This window comes from Artibeus jamaicensis, unplaced genomic scaffold (genome assembly GCF_021234435.1).
Source record: "Artibeus jamaicensis isolate MK-2021 breed Jamaican fruit bat unplaced genomic scaffold, CSHL_Jam_final contig_729, whole genome shotgun sequence".
NCBI classification, from domain to species: Eukaryota; Metazoa; Chordata; class Mammalia; order Chiroptera; family Phyllostomidae; genus Artibeus; species Artibeus jamaicensis.
The window spans coordinates 6,176,973-6,198,149 of NW_026521939.1; the positions used below are offsets into that span (position 1 = coordinate 6,176,973).

Consider the following 21,177-nt stretch of genomic DNA (forward strand, 5'->3'; position numbering starts at 1 on the left):
CTTTTTGGATAAGCCATATAAATAGAATTATAAAATTTGTGGTTTGCAGTTTATTCCACTCCATATACTTCTGACATTTAGCTATACATATAATGTCATCCTTTTTATTGCAAAATAGTATTCCATTGTACTGATACTCCACATTTTACTTATCCAAAGAAAGGTTTTTAATATAGGAAGTCAGGTATTTTCAGTTCCCCCTAAAAAGACCCAATTCTTAACACTTTACTTAATGAGAAATCATGCCTTTGGTGGTAAAGCCAGTTAATTAGTAATTTACATTGTAAAAATTATTTTTATAATTTAAAATAGTAAGTTTTAATGCCTTACATGGCCTTGCTATTAACTACTGAAGGTTTTTTGTTTTTGTTCTTTTATTTCATTTTTAGGTAAGACCATTGCAATTGGAAAAGTTCTGAAACTGGTTCCAGAGAAAGACTAAGCATTTTCTTGATGACCCTGCACAATACTGTGAGGAAAATTGACTGCAAAAGCCTACTTCACACCGCCTTCTCTTATTTTCTGCCCATTGACAAACCTCTCCCCATATTTTGCAAAGACAAAATTCAAAGCAAAAGTCCACATTATGTCAGCTTTCTCATATTGAGAGCTCTGCTATGCCACTGTTGAATTTTTCCCAAGATTTTTTTCTTCCCTTCTCAAACTGCTTCTTTGGACAGGTTTGGCAATAGCTTTGTAAGTGATGTGGACATAATTGCCTACAATAATGAAAATCTACAGAAATTTTTTAATTTTTCATTTCCCCTTAGGCATACATAGTCTTTTTTCCCCTAAGGCAGATCACTCTGAGTGTGCGAGTGTGTGTGCACATGTTACAAAAATAACTACCATGTTAATAAAATATTCAATTTGAAACCCTTTTCGGTATTTGAATTGCTTTTGAATAATGTTTTTTATCTAGATATAACATTGTTGCATTAGCTTTTTAACTTTACCAAGTAATTGAATACATTTTATTACTTGGACTTTTCTAAACTCTTTCCCTACCCACTATTTAAATGAGGCATTTACAAACAATATTCAAGTTTGTATTAAAGGAAAGAATTAGTTTGACCCCTTCTTTTTGATGGTAATGCATACATACAATTAAATGTCTTTATGCAACTGTGACACTGCTTTATTAGGTCTATCAGTTATTTTCTGCCAATTTATATTTTAACATGATTTCTTAAACACAGTTGTTTTAAAATAAAAGAAAAGCATACTGTAGTTTTTATAAGTAAAGCATAATTGTACCCTTCCAGAAAATTCCATTAACGTGTTCAATTAGTGGAATTTACAGTAAAGAAAGCATGTTGAGACCTGGCAAAAATGCCTCTTTTAGAATTTATAAGAGCTGCATGCATCTAGAATGAAAACTATTAATTGCAAGTGCCAGGTCTGCAAATTACTCAGTTTACTATTTGTATCACTGATTTTTAAAGGTTGAGTGCTCCTTGCTGATTAAAGCTAAATCTCATCTAGCAACTAAATGAACACATACTTAGGAAAAGTTAACAGTGATATGTAGAATCAAGCACAGTATAAGTTTTTCTCGACTATTTGAAATCAATTGTTTTCTTAAATATAAAACTGAAATTTGTTAAATTATGCTTTGGATGAACCACAGTGCAGCACTGTGGTGGTTTTTAGATGAAGGATGACTTTCTGCTGTAACTGTCATGACTTTGAAATTTTTAATGAGAATAAATGGGAAATGGAAGAGAGAATTTCTCCGTTTATCAGAAGCTCTTCCACCCACCTGATTTTGAGTGTTGCTGTTTATTGAAGACTTAGCCTCTTTAACATTGTGATTTATCCCTAAATAAGATAAATTTGTAATTATTTATTTAATGACATGTCTCTACCCTGTAATCTTCCTCAGAAAAATTTAGTCAAGCTATATTTCTAGTCACAAAACCTGAAATTTAATTTAACTGTTTTAACTATAGAAATCTCATTCTCTTCATGAATGGGCTGTATCTTAGAGCAAAGTTATTGTCCTTCAGCCCTGCAGCTTCCTCTAACTATACTCATGGCTATTAAAATGCATGAATTTTAATTTTATTATGTCTGCAAATGTCTGGGCTTTTATTTATCTGGGAAATATGGGAGTTTTAATCAGTACACGATAACTTTTTGTACTTCTAAGTCAATAACAAGATACTGGCAATTGCTTTGATTTTAATGAATCTTTAAAAGCTCAAGTTCTTGAAATTACTTTCAAAGATTTCCATTTTTAAGTTGAACATTTTAAAAACCAGTTATACTCGCTATTAAAACATTCACACTAAAAATAAATAAAACATTTACACTGTTAGAATATTATGTGCATGTTGCCAACACTCTTAAGTAAAACATGGATATCAACTGTGAAGGGCCTACCTCTAAAAAATGATAAATATAAATGTGATTATGAAAGAAAAATTTTATGGATTCTTGCACATTTGTGCAAATAATTATTTGAAAGAAACCTCATTGTTAAATTAACCAATATCATATACTTTATGGGCTTTGATGTGTATGGAAAAGTATTCTCACTTGCAGTTGCTGCATTTTAAACTCCTAATTACAATGGATAGTTATTTGGATGAGGAAATGTCTGAAGTGAACTGGCAGTGTGTGGAGATGTTGGACCTTTAAAAAGCAATAGATTCCTATGCTGTCATTTTGTCTTTTGCAAGTGCAGGTGTGTTTAATGCAAAAATAGGGTATTGGTGGCAGATATAGGATATTACAGGCCTAAACATTTCTTTATCTTTAGCATAGATATGTTAGGATAACAGTTCTCTTTGCGTCTTTTTACATTAATGATACTCATTATATAATTTTCATGCTAGGTTATTTAATTATAGTTTTTTTTAATTAACTGAATTTAATAGAAGAACGATATTGAAATAAGTAACTGCCATTCTAAACCCTTATTTCTTACTGGGGGGAGGTGTATATTTCTTGGGTTTTATTTGCAAAAAGGACTTACCCAGTGAAAATCTATGTAAAATCAAAAGAGCTAAACTAAGTATGTGCTGCCATGAACTTAGGTAACAAAATAGTAAAGTTCTTGAATAATTACGCCCATGTATATTTGTTTGAATTGAAAGTCTTGAAATATGTGATAACTAAATGTAAAAACTCTGTAAAATTATAGGAGTACAGGCTGTTCACTGTAATGAGGTAATGCATAATTGTTAGTTATGTAAACTACAAAAACTGCTTTCACAAAATGGGATGGACTTTGACCATAATGCCCTTGAACAGTTACCAGCATCCTCTCAGCTGAAGTGCTGCAGACATTTTGGGTGATATTTTCAACCAGATGCAGTTTTACAACCCAAGAAAAAGATGAACCTATGGTCAAAAATTGCTTCCATGATGAACTTTTGAAAAAAATCATCTAAACTCCCTGGCAGTCTTTAAGAACACTATAGTTATGACTACTTACTCCGTGATGTGATCTTTGATGACTCTTCCACATGACAGCACTCTAGCACCTTTCCTCACTGGCATGGACTTCCTCATGGACTGCTGCTTCACGGATGATAGTGCCATTGCTTTGGGTAGGGATTTATGGTAGTCAAGGGACAAATAGGTTCTATTACAGCTTTAAAATCAGGCAACTTTCGACCTTTAAACCCTTTGTGAAAATCCTGGTTCCAGCACTATAGCTCTGATTGTAGGTTGATTGTTATATTCAGTGTTGGCCTACTTTATCAGAATAAACTGTGCCATTAATCCTCTCACAGACATATGTAAGGTAGATAGCAATCAATAGGATGTAGGAGACGATTTTCTGTCTCCAAATAATATAGCTTTTATTTCCTCCAGCAAATTTCTCAGTGATTTTAGCTGATTCCATCTAATACATTTATGATCTTGTTTCTTTCTGTAGAGATCTAGCCATGGCAGCAACTTCTTGATAAATAAATGTAATTACATAGCACAACTCAAAAGATTAAATTTAGCACTCAGTTGGTTACATTAGATTTCATAGTAAATGGAATAGGAAGTGTTTTTACTTTCATGTAATAGTTCAATGGATCCCATTTGAACCAATTTACTGCCAGAATTTAGACAGGGTAGATTTGGTTCAACTTGTAATGGTTTTGGCTCTAGGATATTGTTGATTTCCAATATCCTAGAACATAAGTCTTCCTTCAGTAAATACACTTTCACATACCTCTAATCCTATGCTTCCTTGAAATAGTAATATGCTAGCCAAGTTGTTTACTATGGAATGTAATAAGGGCCCTGGAGGTGTGGGGATGGAGATGAAAATCTTTATGTTCTCCAATAAAAGGGAAGAGCAGATAGGCACCATGTCTGATAATGGCAGAAAATTATACAGGATTTCTCAAGCAACTCTTGAAATGGCAATTGTCTTTTCTGCCTCGTCACACATGCCCCTGTGCCATTTAAAATTTAATGTGGAAACCTCAGGTGTGTGGGCAGCATAGGTGAAATGACATTTTGTGCTTCCTGAGGCTTCCCTCTGCCAGGCACATTGCTTAGTGCTTCAGATGTCAGCCCAAGTCCCTGCTACCTCTTTTCCTGCTTTGTGCTGGAGCTGGAGCCCCTGCATTCCTCAGGCTATCATCCACAGGAATTGGCTGAAACAGGCCTGAGCTTGGAAGGTCTGCATTTTAAGGATTCGTGTTGGGCTCTCTGAAATTGACACACCTTAGCTAGTTTCTTCTGTTTGTTCTAAAGGAAATGTGGATCTCTCTCAGGCCAGGATTTAGTGACTAGTTTTCACTAGACAGAAGATTAATACCTAGCTCTCATTTATTTATTTATTTTAAGGGAACCGAAAACATGGCAGAATATTCTGTGTAGGAATTTTGGGACTCTGAAGTAAAGAAACCTTTTTCTTATGATTTGTAGCTACCTACTGTGCCTGACTTGGTGCCTGTGTGAGGATTAAGCCCTTAGTCTGTTCTTGCAGTTACTCAAGTAACAAGTTTAAAACTACTTGCTTTTGTAATAAAAATCATCATCTACCCTTTTGAAGGATTTGTCTTGTTTATAATTACCTGTATTGTATCACACTATGAGTGTACCCATCTGTTTTCTGTACAATACTTTATTTTTCTATCAAGAATTGGAACCACCTATCAGCAGACTTGTTGGATGGATCTAATAAGCCCTGTCACATGGAATTCATGAATGTGGTCTGATTGCATATGGTGTGCAAGATCTCTGTACAGTGCATAAGGCTGAATCTTAACAAAACAGCAACCCGATAACAAAATTAGAGATGCTTAACAATAAAATAATTATATCACTGTATGTAGTTTTATGTGAAGAAAGTTGAGGAAACATCAGTGATTCTGCCACACTACAAGCTTCCATTGTTCAGGATTTTAAACGATTAAGAGACCAAATAGTATTTGTCCTCCTTTACTATACAAGGGTAAAAAATTAATGATAATCAGGCATTATATGCAGTGGTTAACAGATTGGCAGGAATACATTCCTGTATGTAATCTTTTAAAGAATTTTTAAATTTACTTTTTTTAGAGAGAGAGGAAGAGAGGGAGAGAAACATCAACATGTGAGAGATACCTCAGTCGGCTGCCTCTCCCTTGCCCCCAACCACGGACCTGACCTGCAACTGAGGCATGTGCCCTGACTGGGAATCAAACCAGCAACTTTTCGGTTTATAGGCCAGCGCTCAATCTACTGAGCCACTCCAGCCAGGGATGTATATAACCATGTTTTACTATAGAGTTGGGATGAGTTCTTGCATTACTTCAAGGGAAAGGAATCACTTCAAAGTTTTTTTTTTCTTTTATCAATGTATGGTTGTTTCTCATGTGGCCCCTGCTGGGAACTGGCCCCTCCTGGGAACTGGCTTGCAACCCAGGCATGTGCCCTGACTGGGAATCGAACCGCAGTCCTTTGGTTTGCAGGCCCATGCTCAATCCACTGAGCTACACCAGCCAGGGCTTTAAAAAATCATTTCACTTCAAAGTTTTGTTAGTCTCTATTATGGGTGTTCGGCATTAAATAAATCTTAGCTTAAACAAAACTTATGAGCAAGCCTGCTATCAAAGTAGTTCACATAAAAGTTCTAAATGGCATTACATTTCCCACACTTTTTTGTTAAATGACCAGGTCTCCAACCCTGTCCAATGTGTTGTTGAAAGAACTTCCTTAAATGTTGTGTTTGGGCATCAAACCATACATAGGCACTGACTAGAGAATTTTATACTTTTTAGCCCATGGAACCAGTTTCAGAGACAAGTTCTCTGAAAAGTAGCATCAATACCTTGTATGTTGTAGCCTTGTAAGGAACTATATACCTCCCAATCTAAAATAAATGATGGCCATTAGGAGTATACACTCTAATTACCCTGATTTGTTCCTAAGATGTCACAGTACATACTTAAAAAGTAATTTACATACTTGGCTCAAGATAATTATTTTCCTTTAACATTCAGTTCTATTGTAACTACAAGTACTGTCTATTTTGACTGGCAATTAGTGTAAGCATGATCATATTTCATATGATCAGATTTTCACTTTACAAAGATCATTCCAGCTCAAGGGCAGAGAATGGACAAGATGCACAACTAGAAGTAGAAAGACAACCAGGAAACTATTAGGGGAAAAAATGATGGTCTGCACTATGAGGTAGAAGGGACAAAAAGAATCAGATAGATTCAAGAGATAATTAAAATAAGACTATATTAGGGGGATGAGAAGAAAAATGACTCATATTTGGGGTACTAGGCAGTTGGCAGTGCCAATGACTTGAGACAAAACAGAAGTAGGTTTGAGGGAAAGATCATGGGTTTATGGTGGAACATGTTGGGTGTGAGGCCCTAATTTCTACATCAACACTGTTAATGGGTTTGAAGATGGGAGGTCTACAAATTTCTATTATCTGTGCATGGATAACAAATTACTCCCAATTCACCAAGCAAGGACTCTGCCCAATGCACATAAAAGCCAATACTACATCATTTGCTTTTGAGAAAATAAAATGTTTTATTGCAAAGTCAACCAGCAAGGTTAGACAGGAAACAAGGCTCAAATCTGTATTCTGATCCAGGGCAAGTTTTAAGAGGTTGGGGGAATAGGCGGGTATATAGAAGTGCTGGTGGGGCAGGTTTTGATTGAAGAGCTTTGGACCATGGCCATTTATGGTAAGATATGATAAGGGGCTTCAGCACCAAATCCTTCTAGGACAACCAACTAACCCTTTGCTTCTAAAAGGGTTCCAGTGTTCGAGTTCCATTCATGTCCCAGTCCTTTGGTTCTGGGTACATCTGGAGGTCAAATTGTCTCCTCTGAACATGCTTCTGCTGCATGACTTGTGGTTTTGGTTTGCTGTCTCTGAAAAGCAACTCAGTATCTTGTTAGAAATAGGACAGAGCCAATTTGAGTGGATTCTGCAGTTATAATCACAATTTTTACAGGTCAGGAATCTAGAAGCAGCATAGCTAGATGGTTCTAGCTCAGAGTGTTTCAAGAATTTGTGGTCATCTTGTCCTGACTGATGTGGCTCAGTTGGTTGAACATCATCCAACAAAGTGAAAGGTTGCTGGTTTGATTCCCATTTGGGCCCATGCCTGGATTGCAGGTTTGGTCCCTGGTCAGGGTGCGTGCAAGACACAAGTGATCAATATTTCTCATACTGGATGTTTCTTTCCCTTTCTCCCTCACTTACCCTCTTTCTAAAAATAAATAAAATCTTAAAAAAAAAAAGTTTGCAGTTATCTCAAGGTTTGACTGGGGGAGGATCTACGTCCAGGCTCACTCAAGTGGTTGCTAGCAGGCTGCCTGAGCAGCCTCAAGACATGGTAGCTGCCTTCACCCAGAGCAAGTAATAGGAAAGAAGGGTGAAAGGAAAGGTATACTCAGGGTAGAAACTACAGTCTTTTTATAACCTAACCTCAGAAGTGAAATCCTATAACTTCTGGAATATATGCTATCTGATAGAAGCAAGTCATTAAGTCCAGCTCACACTCAGGTGGAGAATGAAGGTCCATTACTACAGTATCAAAGAATTTGTGGGCATGTGGCATTTTTTAAACCACCATAATACCACACCCATACTAACTTTCCTAAAGTATAATTCATCACTACCTCTTCTTCCCTAACACTGGTTCAAAAACCTTGTATCTATGATTTCTCCAAAGTATAAACCCTCAGCTTGATAATGAATTAATTCCTTAATTAATTGGTTTTAGCCTCATTTCCCATTCCTCCTCCCTCTGCACATTCCTGATCCAGCCACTCTTACCACTTCCAAACACCGCTGTACTCTTGCGCCTGAATGCATACCATTCCCTTGGCCTAGAAGTCTCATTTTCAAACTTGAATGCAGGTGACAAACATCTAACAGCCCTAATGCTCTTTGCACATAGTAGAAAACATTGATAAGTGAAGTTTAATATAACAATTTATAATCTTGTGCTAAAACTAATTCCATCTTATACTAGATTCTAGAATAGATGAGTGAGAGTAGGTACCAAAGAGTTTAGAAAATTTCCTCTGCCCTGGCTAGTGTGGCTCAGTGGATTGAGTTTTGGCCTGGGGCCTGAAAGGCCAACTCCCAGTCAGGGTACATGCCTGGGTTGCCCGCCAGGTACCCAGTTGAGGGCACGGAGAGGCAACCCATCAATATATCTCTCCTGCATCAACATTTCTCTCCCTCTACTTCCCCCTCCCTTCAAAGATAAGTAAATAAAATCTTTAAAAAATTTTTTCATCTATAAATTGATCAAAGATAAAGTGTTATTAGAGATCAGCAGCTGAACACCCATTCCTCCAGCTTTGGTAATATGGAGGAAGGGTTTTGGTTTTTTGAACACTGACATGAAAACTGTTCTCATTCTTTATCGCTCAAAAATTTCCACAGCTAGTTCCAAAAAGACTAGAACCACCCTAAAGACCCATCAAAAAACTAAAACTATTGCTTATCTACATACAGGAAGGTCATTCGGAGTTTAAAAAGATGAAGCAGAGCATTATATACTGACTTGGCCAACCTCCAAGATACGTTATGAGGAAAAGTCAGCGTATAGAACGATGGGTATACTAAGCTACCACTTATGTTTAAAAGAAAAAAGATTAAATTTAAACCCATCCACACACAGAGAGAAAGAATAATAACTATTTACTAAGTATGCCTAGAATACTCTGTAAAGTTCCAGAAGAAACAGTTAACAGTGGTCACTTCTGGGGATGTGGGACAGGAGGGAAACTTTCCACACCGTATTCCAGCCTGCACGATTATGTTTATATGCTCTTACCTCCCACCTCTGTGACACCCGAAGCTCTTACTGGCTCTGGCTCCTTCGTCCAGCGACCCATACCTCTTAACGACGTAGCTGGTGTTTCCTGTGCCCGATTCCACAGAATTCCCACCAGCGGTGGGGCGGTTCCTGCCACCTCCGCATTCAAGGAAACTGCCTGGGCAACGTCAGAGGTTTGCCCAAAGTCACTCGGCAGGTGCGTGGTAGGGCCAGAACTTCCCGCTCTCCCGACGCCCCTCGCGGCCTGCCCAAAGGCGGGGGTCCACGGAGAACGAGAGATCCTCACTGGGTGAGTGGACGGGCCTCCTCTACCGCCTCCAGGCCCTTGCCGGATGTCATTTGTTAAAGAGAGAAACCAAAATCGCCAGGCTGCTCCCCAACACTCAATGAAACACAGAGCAAAAGGGAAGGAGACGTGTTAGCTCAGGGAAGACACTCAATTTGCTCAGGCCCGCCAAACTCCATAGAGCGACGCCCGGAAGTGACGCAAAGAATCCGCACCACGCTTCCTAACTTCCTGCTAGTGGCTTGGGCTTGCGCATGAGCACGCGCACGAAGTGTTAGCTGTGGGCTCTTGCACGCGATTTTGCACGAGGTGAGACGCAGAAAGATGGAGGATTCGGATCCAACTCCCGTCGCCACCTCAACCGCAACCTCAGACTCGACCTCAGCGACCCCAACCGCACTGGAACAGCTGGATAAAGGGCAGGTGAGAGTCCCTTGGGGAGGGGGTTATGGAAATGAGGTGGCCTTGTGATGTTCGTGGTGCCTTAGGCGGACTCTGAACCTCCTTAGATGCCCCCGGAGCTTTGAAAGGGTCACTAGTTCACAGTGCTGTCAGCCCGCCCACTCTTTTAGTCGCGCGGGTAGGTGCCCGTTTATCCCAGCCCTGCGGCCTGGCTCTCTTGAATTGTATTGCAGGTATAGCGTAGGACTCTGGGGTGAGACGTACAAGGCTTTCCTTCCCTACCGTTTGACTACGACTAAGTCGCTTAATTTTGCAAGCCTCGGTTATGTAGTATATAAAATGGGCTCTCTTATCCTCTGCTTTCCAGTATCAGAGGAGGTAATGCACGTCAAAGATTGTAGCCAAAGGCCTGGCACAGAGTAAACGCTAGTCGTAGAGTGTCGCGCATTTACTACGCAGTCTCCGCTGTTTACTGCCGTCGTCACGAACAGGAGAAGCATGTTCCATCTGGCACTTTATTTCAGATGGATGTTAGAAGGGGATCTTAGGGCATCTGATGGATTCGTACATCCCTGTGCTTATAAATTGCAGGGTCCTAATAGCTGTTGTTGCGGAGGTTGCCTATTAAAATAGAATTCGAGCAAGAGAAGAAAAAAGGGAAAGGGTGTGGGAAGAGAGAAAATGCTAAATTAGATTGAGATTTAGTTTATTTGTGTATTTCCACTTTACAGATCAGAAAGGCAGTGGAAGCTCTGTTGGCACATTCCAGGTCCAGGAAAAACGGGAATGGATTACTTTTGAACGAGAAAGAAAATTTCTTTTTAATGGTGGTATTATGGAAAATTCCAAGTAAAGAACTAAGGGTCAGATTGTAAGTTGTGGTTTTCTGCCTTTGCTGTTTTTATCTGTTATGTCAATTCTGTGTAGCTTTAACTGCAACTTGGTTTCTAGTGGAAACTTTGCGAACTCAAAATAAAAATACAAGTTGATATAAATAGTTGTGCCTTAAAAAAATAGGAATTCAGCCCTAGCTGGTGTGTCGCTCAGTGGATTGAGTGTTGGCCTGCCAACCAGGGAGTCTCTGGTTCGATTCCCAGTCGAGGCTCATGCCTGGGTGCAGGTTGGGTCCCCAGTGGGGGCACATGGGAGAGGCCACCACACATTGATGTTTCTCTCCCTCTCTTTTTCCCTCCCTTACTCTCTCTCTTTAAAAATAAATAAACAAAATCTTTTAAAAATAGGGATTCAGATGGGCTTAGATTTTCTAGAAATTTCACCAGTTTTCTGGGGGCTTGGTGGACAATTTTAAGCAGTTCTATTGAATTTGAAACCCTGTTTTTGAGAGAATAAAGGTTAGAATGGGTTAAACAGCTTTTGTGTTTTCATAGAATTGGCTTATCTTTCCATGTCAAGGTAGTCCCTGATATCCTGGACTTTTTTCTTTATACTGTTAAAGACTTGGCAGCAGATTCCTTATGGAAAAGAAGCCAGTAGAATTAACACATTCTTCTTCTTTTTTTTTTTTTAATCCTCACCCAAGGACATTATTTCATTGCTTTTAGAGAAAGAGGAAGAGAGAGAGAGAGAGAGAGAAACATCAAAGGGAGAGAGAAATACCAGCTGACTGCTTCTATATGCACCCAGGCTGGGGATTGAAGGGACAACCTAGGCAAGTGCCCTGACTGGGACCAGGAATCAAACCCACAACTCTATGGCTATGGGATAACGCCCCAACCAACTGAGCCATAGCAGCCAGGGCAGTAATTACACATTCTTTATTGCAGAACTGTTAGGTCAGAGATGCCCCCTCTGCAATGACCAGACTTAAATAAAAACAAAAGTAGTTTTTTAGTATAAATAGGTCCCATGTAATATTTGGGATCTACTTTTACTTTAAAAATACTTAAAATTTAACTGGGCGTCCTGTATTCTAATAACACTGCCTCTTTGCAGAGACTCATTTCCTAAGTATCAGAAAGCCAGCTCTGCCAAAGAAAGCAGTAAAGATGGTGGGAATGATTACAAATTGTTGATATCCAGAATCTCTATTAAGTAACATTCACAAACCTGCCTCAGCCAAATTGCCTCAGTTATTGCTTTCTATATCCTTCCTGCATTCTTTATTCCACACCTTTACTAAGGCAGTTTTCCCTTCTGAAAGCTCTCTTATTGTCTATAGAATATTTTCCCAACTGCATTCCTCCTAGTGATTTCTGCCACTTACCAGCTTCATAGCACTTCCCATCTCATCTGGCAATTCTACTATGCATCACTCTCTTCTTAAACTAAGGAACTGTTTCCTCAAACATGTAGGCCTAGTAAGTGCATCAATTTCTTCTCTTTTTTAAGACTCAACAAATACCTTAGCTGGGTAGCTGTTGGTTTGAGCATCGTCCTGATATGCCAAGGTTGTGGGTTCAGTCCTTGGTCTGGGCACATGTAAGTGTCAACCAATGAATGCATAAATAAGTGGAACAACAAACCAGTGTTTCTCTTTCTAAAAATCAATAAAATTTTTTTATTGGAAAATTAAAAAAATCTTAACACAATAATAACGGTATATATTCTGGTCCCTCTTGGTTTGTGCCATGTGTGCTTTTTCACCTCTTAAGAGCTGTGTTGTTTATGGAACACAGCTTTTTTGCAAGTTCTGAACCAGAATTGTCCGGATGAAAATCAATTCTAGCACGTTATAGGACATCTGCATATGGTTACACATAAAATAATAGTTTTACGTATGAACTATTTTGGGTGTCTTTGTATTTGGACTCATTATATTTCAAATATTAATTGATATTTTGCCCTATGGGTATTTGATGACATACTTGACCTTAAATCTCTCTTCCATACCATTGAAAACCAAATATATTTTTAAGTGTTCTCAGTGTAGTATTTGCTGTAGTTTAAGTAGTGTGAATGGAGTTTATTGAAATGACAATAAACGTCTTGTGTATTCCGTGGAGTTTAACCAGACATTCTGTGTATAATAATGCTTTATTGCTTAGTTCCTTCTCATGTATTTTGCAGGTCCTTGCCTCATGGTATTCGATCAGATTTAGCAGATGTTTGTTTATTTACTAAGGACGAACCCAATGTAACACCTGAAAAGACAGAATGTTTTTATAAGAAGCTTTTAAACAACCATGGAATTAAAACCATTTCTCAGGTAGGGAACAGGTTAATATTTTCAAGACAATTAAAAGATTTGATTCAGTTAGAGTGATAAGTAATACATTGCTACACTACATAGTACATCTCTCCTAGAAATTTAATTATTAATTTTAATTTTTTTATTTTAAATTTCTCCTTGACTTTAGGTAGGGCATATTCCATCTCTCCTATAATGACTGAGTTGTCTAGGTTTGTTGACCCAAAGCTCACTGTGAACATCAGTAACTTTCTTGAAGATTTGACATAGTTGCTCCATTATGTCATTTCCTCTGTACTTCCAGAGCATCCTGTGTTTGCTTCTGACTTGGCACTTCTCACCCTGGTTTGTAATTGTTGATACTGATTCTTTAGCTGAGGTTCCCATATCATTTGTCTCCATGTTCCCCGCATTTAGCGTAGTGCCTGGCACATTTCAGGCACTCACATGTTCACTAAGCAGTGGCTCCAGGACATTTTAAAATCTGAATACAAATTGTTGCCCAAATATTTCTTTTTGCTGTTGTTCGTTTGCTTAGCTTTTTGTGTTCTGTGTTTTCTAGGTTATCCCCTTCCGAACTTTAAAAAAGGAGTATAAAGCCTACGAGGCCAAACTCCGCCTCCTGGGTAGTTTCGACCTCTTCCTTACTGATGCAAGAATCAGGCGGCTCTTACCCTCACACCTTGGGAGACATTTTTATAAGAGAAAGAAGTAAGTTTCTGAGCAGTGCCTGGACTTGAGCAGCACACAGTTTATAGGTGTATACGCATCATGCTCTAAATGCCTCTGTCTTGTTACAGAGTTCCAGTACCTGTAAACCTTAAAGCCAAGAATCTTTCCAAAGAGATCAACGCATCTATAGGTGGAACTGTCTTAAATATCTCTAAAAGTGGTTCTTGCAGGTTGGTAAAAGGAGTCAATGTGTATCTGTGTTTAATCTATTTAATAATGATTTTATAAGCATTTTTACAAGATAGTGCTAATGAAACCAGATCCTTCTGTCAAAACTAAAATTCATTCCTTAGACCACAGGTGGCTAACACAAGGTCTGTGGGCTGAATCCAACCCTCCACCTTGTTATGTCCAGCCGTCACCTGGTTTCTGCCCGGTGGCAACACCGAGTTTCACTTAGCTGTTAAGGAGTAGTTACACTTATACAGTCCTCAGACACATTCAGCCCTCTGAAGGCAACTGTGAGGCTGATGTGGCCCCCGGTGAAAGTGAATTTGATACCCTTGCCTTAGACATACTCAGTTCTCTAGAACAATGCTGTCCCATAGAACTTTCTACAGAGACGGAAATGGTTTGTGTCCCTGCTGTCTCCTGCAGGAGTCATTAGCCATATATGGTTGGTGAGCACTTGAAATGTGGCTGCTGCAGCTGAGGAATCAAATTTCTTATTTTGTTGGATTTTAATTAACTTAAATTAGAATAGGCACATGTGCCTAGTGGCTAATACTTAACATATTGGATAGGGTACCTGTAGATTAAGGATAGCAAAGAGAATAAGATCAATGCTTAGAGACTGTCAGTGGCTCTGGGCTTTCATGTTACCAGCATCGTATTCTTTAATGTGAAGATCTACCTCCATCTTGCTTTAAACATATTCAAAATCATGTTGTAAAATATTTAGACTGCTGATTTGAGCATATGTGGTGTGGGTTTGAGCAGCTGCCAGTAGGGTTGAGCTGTAGAGTATGGTCCTTCCTCTCAAAGATATCCAGGAGTCCATGTGTACCCAGGGTCACACATTCCATAAAATAGGATCACCAAGGTTTCTTAACTCTACGCACCAGGGAGGCCAGCCCTTGGCAGAGTGTTTCCAAGTAGGGCTGACTGGAATTTGGGTAAAACAGGTGGGCTCTGGTGTAGCCTTCTGCCTTCAAATGGGAAGTCCCTTAATTGGGTGTCATTAGGTAGCTGAGAAGAGTTGTTCATCAGGCCTGGACCCTTACTCTTTGGTTGGAGGCTGACATCAAAGTAATGGCTCATGGGAAGCAGTTAGCTAGACGGTCAGAGGCCTGGTTCCTGGGATCAGTGAGTAGCTGGGAGAAGGGGACAGCACCATGCAGCTAGATAAAGGAGTAGCAGTTTTCTGCCCCTGAGGTTTTTACAAGCCACATCTACAGATTAGAAACATTATGGACAACTAATAAAAACAATATGAAAACCTAAAATCATTCTTTTATCTCCATTCCCGCCTTTTCCTAACAGTAGTTTTCTATCTTCTTCCCACCATCTCCTTCCTTAACTTCCCCTTCCTCAACTTCCCCTTCCTCTTTCCCTCATTCCCTCCCCTCCCTTCTTGCTATTTTTCCATCTGCAAAGCAAAGGTGTGCTTTCATGTAGGTGTCAGTGGGCACAGAGGATGGTCACAGCCCCTTGTTTGCCTGGAGGGAGGTGGGACCACCAGCCCCTGTCTCACCCTGCTTCCGAGACACCTGCCTTTTGGCTCCCATGGTGGGGAAGGTGGACCCAGTGGCTAAACATCGGGCACTTCTGCTTCCCAGTTGGCTTATGTCTGCACTCTGCTTCAGTTGAAGGGATGGTCATGCTTTTGGCATGAAGACCGATTCTTAGGAGGGAGAAGAACTACTTGTTTTAGAGGTGGCAGCTGGGTCATGACAGTGGGACTCTGAAGACAAAGCAAGCAGTCCTTCTGGAAGTTTTTCCTTTTGAGAGTGGTCGCTGCCAGGGGTAGTTGTCCTCAGAAAAGCTGTGGGCTGATTCAAGTGGACCTGTGTTTTTTTTTTTAGGACTGTATATATTTCTAACATACCTGCCTGTGCCTTATTTTGAAGAATTATTTTTAAAAATCTTGTTTGTCTGAAACTTTATTAAATTTCAGCACTATACGCATCGGTCATACTGGAATGCAGGCTCAGCACATCACCGAAAACATTGTTGCTGTGACGAAAATGCTTTCACAGAAATTGCCGGAGGTATAGTCTTGTAGATGCATTGACTGGTGGATTGTTCATGAAAAGAAGCAAAGCATGCATAGTTTATCTTACTCTTCTTTTTGTTTGTTTCAGAAGTGGGAGAGTGTGAAACTTTTGTATGTGAAAACTGAGAGATCTGTTGCCCTTCCAGTTTTTTCTTCATTTGTCAGCAGTCGGGATGAAGCCAAAGGAGTGTACACTCCTAGTCAGAAGAAAAAAGTGAGTAGCATTTTAAATACTAGATGGACGTAACCATGGATGTAGATGCTGCCCAGAGAGAGCGAGGTTCGCATCCCTGCGTGACTTGTCTTGCAGTTGTTTCCAGTGCCTGTGCATTTGTGTTCGTTGTTCTCTCTTTATATATGAGCTTAGTTAATAATTGATGTGAATAAAGTACAGGATATAAATATCTGATATATATGATAAGTTAGGTGTTTTAATTTCTCTTAAAAGGTCTAATTAGACTTAGAAAGGGTCTATTTATTGGCAAGGGGAGCTAAGAGAGAGAGGAAAACCCAAATCCAATATAAGTTCTTTGTTATTTATGGGCAGAATTTGAGATTCTGTTAGGCTAACAGGTACCTGTTTTTGGTTTGTAGGTTTTAATTGCTAACAGGTGCTATTGAAAAAGTCAGAATGAGATAAAAAGAATTTTTGCTTTTTGTTGGACCAGTCTCCTAGTTTGTTTATTCTTTCTTCATCCATGTTAATTGTGTCCAATGAGTTTTTAACTTTAGTTTTTTTGTGTGTGTTTTTTTTTTAACTTCAAGAAGGTACGTGTTTTGTTCTTTTTCAAATTGGCTTGGCTTCTTTTGGTTTTCTGTTATTTATAAGTAGTCTTGATTCTTAAAATTGTAAGCATCATTACTCGTTAGTCGTCTGCTGATGCCACTAGTAGAAGGCTGGTTCCTTATGTATTTGGTTCTCTGATTGCCTAATGGTTGTGGCATTTGGAAAATTATTTGTAGAAATAATTTGAGCTGTAGGGTGAAGATCCCTTCTCTGGGGGAAGACATGTATGTCTGCTGGGTACCTGGGGGCACCACTCTCCGTCTGGACCACCTGAAAGCACATCTAAGGCTTGAGGGTTCCTGAAGTACAAAACAAAGCATGATGCTAAACCTGCAGGATTTTCTGTTCATCTTCGGCTTGAAGGAGGACCTCACAGGCCCCAGCTTACCATGAGGGGGGGTTTTCCTCTTAGACTCCCAGTCCAGTGTGGATGCTGGGATTTGATTTCCCTTTGCATACGACCCCCAACCCTAGTCTCACATGGCTGTTAAGGCAAAAGTTAGTAATCAGGAGATACTCCAAGGGGCAAAGATGGATTCTGGGCTCACCCCATGGGGTCCCCATTTTTAATTTCTTACAGTATATTTTTAGCTTTTTGGTACTTTTACAAAAAAAAGGAAAACAATTTTAAATATTTTACTTTGCCTTTTTACTTGTTTTTATTTGGAGGATGAACAGAAATAATATAGACTGCTATTATAGGAAGCAGGAAGTCAGGATTTTTGCCATCCGTCAGCAGGTTCAGTAGAGGGCTTTGCAAAGATGTAGGAATTTGCTGTTTAAAGTGGAATTTGGACGCTACAATTGATGTTATTTAACAGTACTCTGTGGTAAGGATTATGGACCTCTGGAATTTTTTACTGTTTTAAATTGCAACCACAACTTAAAGTAGAAAAAGATTGGTCAGGGTTTTTTGGTTTTTTTGGCATTTTTTTCAGTAACAGCTTAAGATATAATCACATCATCATATACTATGCAATCTAGGATAATTCTTAACTCATCTATAATGAGGTTGACTTTCACAAACCCTGCGACTGTGTACTTCAGATACCCAGATTTTGAGTACTGATATGTAATTTACCACATAAAGTGCATCAGTGGCCATGACTCAGAAACACAGTGGGGATGGGGTTCAAGTACTGATAATGGGATTTGCTTTATTAGAGCTTGTACTTACCGGTCAAGGCCCTTTCAGGGAGCTTATGAGTAATCAGAACCGTAGGTGCTAAATCTCTGTTGTTTATTTTCCAACTAAAGTATCTCCTACTAAAATTATGTTTGGTTTTTGGTAGGAAGAAAAGAAAATACAAAAGCGAAAAGAACATAATGAAAAACGAAAGGAGAAGAAAAGAAACAAAAAGCTAATGAAACAGGCTAGCAAGGCTACATCAGCCCCAACCACAGAGGTGGTGGCCGCTAAAACTAGTGGTCTTCCAGTAAAGGACCCCGGACCCCAGAAGAAAGAGACCCCGAAGCCTGAGAAGAAAGAGCCCTGCAGAGTAAAAGCCCCCCCAAAAGTGCAAGACGAATCTGAAGAAGAAATTCCATTGCTGGTTCCAATAGGAGAAACTCCCACCAAAGAAAACATAGAAGTATGTTTACTGATATTTAATATTTCCAGTAAATTGATTCAGTGACCACTATGTGTCAGGCAGTCACTGCTGAGTGTTGATGGAAGAAGTGCAACACAGGTGGGAGGCACTGTTTGTGGAATTGTATTTGGAGGGAAACCTGGTCCACCAAAGATTTTGAAGTAAAAGAGAAAAATACCAGGGCAAACCCTAAGAACCCAGAAGATAGTTACCATCAATTACTTGACCTTTTGTTTAAATAGTGGAGCCATGTATAGTAAACACAGTCTTTGTGTACCTTGTAGTCAAGGAAGACTTAACCATATTACTAATTGTGAGAAACTTGACCTGTGGTTTTAAGAAGCAGGGTGGGGTGGGCGTTGGGGCAGAGGTTCAGTTTCTGAAGGCGATGAGTCCTGGATCACCACCTACTTCACCACCTACTTTGTCTTAGGAAACTTACCAGGGAAACATGAGTCCTGGATCCTGCCTCTGAAATCTTTCAAGCACCTCATCCCCCAGTAGGTCTTAACAGAAATCTGGCTTCATCAGTTTAATGAAGGTCATTGAAAGGAACTGAGTTTTTTAAATGTTGGCCCTTTGATAATGCTTTTACTTATACTCATAGTATCCTTACACCTATTGGGGGAAACCTTGAAAACAAGGGGGAAAATAGGTCTCTAAGAGTCTAGAAGGCTCCCCTACCCACCATGTGTGCAGAGAGGACCTGCACTGGGGCATCCTGGGCCCACAGCATTACCTGACCTGTTCCTCCTACCAGTGACCCTTAAACTCTTCAATGGTGCTGTAATTTATATCTCTTAGTGAAAACATTCCTTTCAAAGTGCCCATAAAGCACTACTGAATTTCTTAAATGACCTTGAAGTTAACATAAGTGATCATGATATTAATTTTGCAGTATAATTGTTTTTAGAAAAAGTAAGCTGTTTGCTTATATGGGGCTGGCAGGTAACATGTTAGAAATGAAAGAGTGCAAAGCATAGCTAACAGTCTTGTTTGTTAAGAGCTGTAAAGTGTTTTGAATCCATCTATTTAGGTAATATATTGAAGTCTCATCATTGTTCACTGTAAAGGCAAAAAATGAAAACAATTTTCAAGGGTAGTAGCAAACTAGCCTTATGGTAGTTTCTGTAAAGTTACTAGAAATAATGTTTAGTAAGAGTTTATAGTGCTTAGGAAATAGTAATGAAATAGTTGGGGAAAAGGCATAATATTTAGCTTTTAGATACATACTCATGGGAGAGAGTGAGAATTGTTACTATTATGGGGTAAAGTTATTAGCAAGTTTTGTTTTTAATATTTTTGATGTTTTTCACATTCTCCATAATTTATTGGAAACAAAGTTTTGTTTGTTTGGTGGTTAGGTTATTTTGGTGTGCATAACCTACTATATTGGACAGAGTCCATTGCTAGAATGTTGTTCTTGAATCATCATACTAGTCATCTGGAGTGCTTGAAAAAAATTCAGGATTCCTGGTGTGTAACACATTCATCAGAGAACTCCAAATAAAACTTTAGGAAGTGGGTTTTTATAAAAGGCCGCTCAGTTGGATTTTATACACAGTTTGGGAACCCCATGCCTTACCCCACCTGTAGGGAATTTACAGCTGAAGAAGATAAGAGTCAGAGTTAGGTTACAGGTCTTCCTACTGTGCTCCCAGTGGCTGCTTCCAGGAGGCCCTACCCTCAGCCATTGGGGAAGATGATTGTCCTTTGATTGGACCAGGAGGACCACCAGGGCCCTCTTTGTAATCGTGAATGATGGACTACAGCTGTCTTTCAAAATGTCTGCATGACACAAAGAGAAACCATTGCTCATTTCATCGTGCCGAGGTGTACCTTCGGGGAGTTACCTAAATAATCAAACAGTGATTCGTGGAGTTATGTTGTCCATTCATTGGTTTCCTTTTTTCTCCTGACCTAACTTTATTCTTTTACTTAGATACAAAAACATGCCACAGGAAAGAAGTCTCCAAAAAAGGGTCTTGGTCCCAGCACTACCCGTGGAAAGAAGAGAAAGTCCATTGCAGTTTTGGAGACCCTAAAAGCAGCAGAGCCCAAGGGTCCAGGTAAAAACCCAGGGAAGAAGCCAAGAATCAAAGAAGAGGTGGAGAAGGAGAGAAACTCTCAGTTGGGGAAAAAAGACCCAAGACAGACACCCAAAAAGCCAGAGGCCAAGTTCTTCACTACAGCTAATAAATCTGCGAGGAAAGCTACCCACACCCCCAAACAGTGGCCCAAAAAACCCAAAGTGCTCCTGTCAGCCTAAAGTCATGACTGAACCAGGAGGAAACATCAGGGCTGCCTGGGAAGCTTTGGGGAAATACCAGGTCCTGTCACAACTTTCTCACAAGTGAGGCCTCAACTTAAATGTGTTTAAAACCCTCACAAGTGATTCCGATGTGTGTTCGTCGTGGGTGTAAGAAACAGTAGTTTGAATCCATGTTTTAAATTGCTCTTCTGTGTATTTGCCAATACGGTAGAAAATAACAGTGCTTCTATTAAAGTGTAACATTTGCTACTGAGTAAACCATTATGTATCTTGTTTGTTTTACTTGAATGCCTATGATGTGACCTTTGTCCTTATCTGGCTGCAGAGCAGCAGTTTGTGCAAACATTTCCACAGCTTGTCCTCAAGCCAGTGATGGGCTTACTGCATGCAAATCAACTGTGGAATTTACAGAAAATTCCAGTTCTGTGGCCCATCATGCTGAGCTGCTTTATCTTGATGGGTCTTAGAAAGGTGGTGGTC

General features: G+C 39.4%; 2 protein-coding genes across 4 annotated transcripts in view; both read left to right on the forward strand.

The window, feature by feature from the left end:
- The window catches only part of GSPT1 (G1 to S phase transition 1), a 34,532-nt gene extending 29,525 nt beyond the window's left edge, over positions 1–5,007 (forward strand). For all 3 annotated transcript variants that reach the window (XM_037151215.2, XM_037151214.2, XM_037151213.2), the window contains exon 15: positions 390–5,007. In XM_037151215.2, coding sequence (XP_037007110.1) covers positions 390–442 — 53 coding nt within the window. In that variant the 3' untranslated portion in view covers positions 443–5,007. The remainder of the gene's footprint in view (positions 1–389) is intronic.
- Positions 5,008–9,779: 4,772 nt separating this feature from the next.
- Positions 9,780–20,955, forward strand: RSL1D1 (ribosomal L1 domain containing 1). Its single transcript, XM_037151216.2, has 9 exons — positions 9,780–9,972; positions 10,683–10,822; positions 12,979–13,117; positions 13,662–13,810; positions 13,900–14,001; positions 15,948–16,041; positions 16,135–16,260; positions 18,126–18,425; positions 20,368–20,955. Exons 1-9 carry the CDS (start codon positions 9,874–9,876, stop codon positions 20,692–20,694), a joined length of 1,476 nt encoding a protein of 491 aa, XP_037007111.2. The 5' UTR covers positions 9,780–9,873; the 3' UTR covers positions 20,695–20,955.
- The last annotated feature ends 222 nt before the right edge of the window (positions 20,956–21,177 follow it).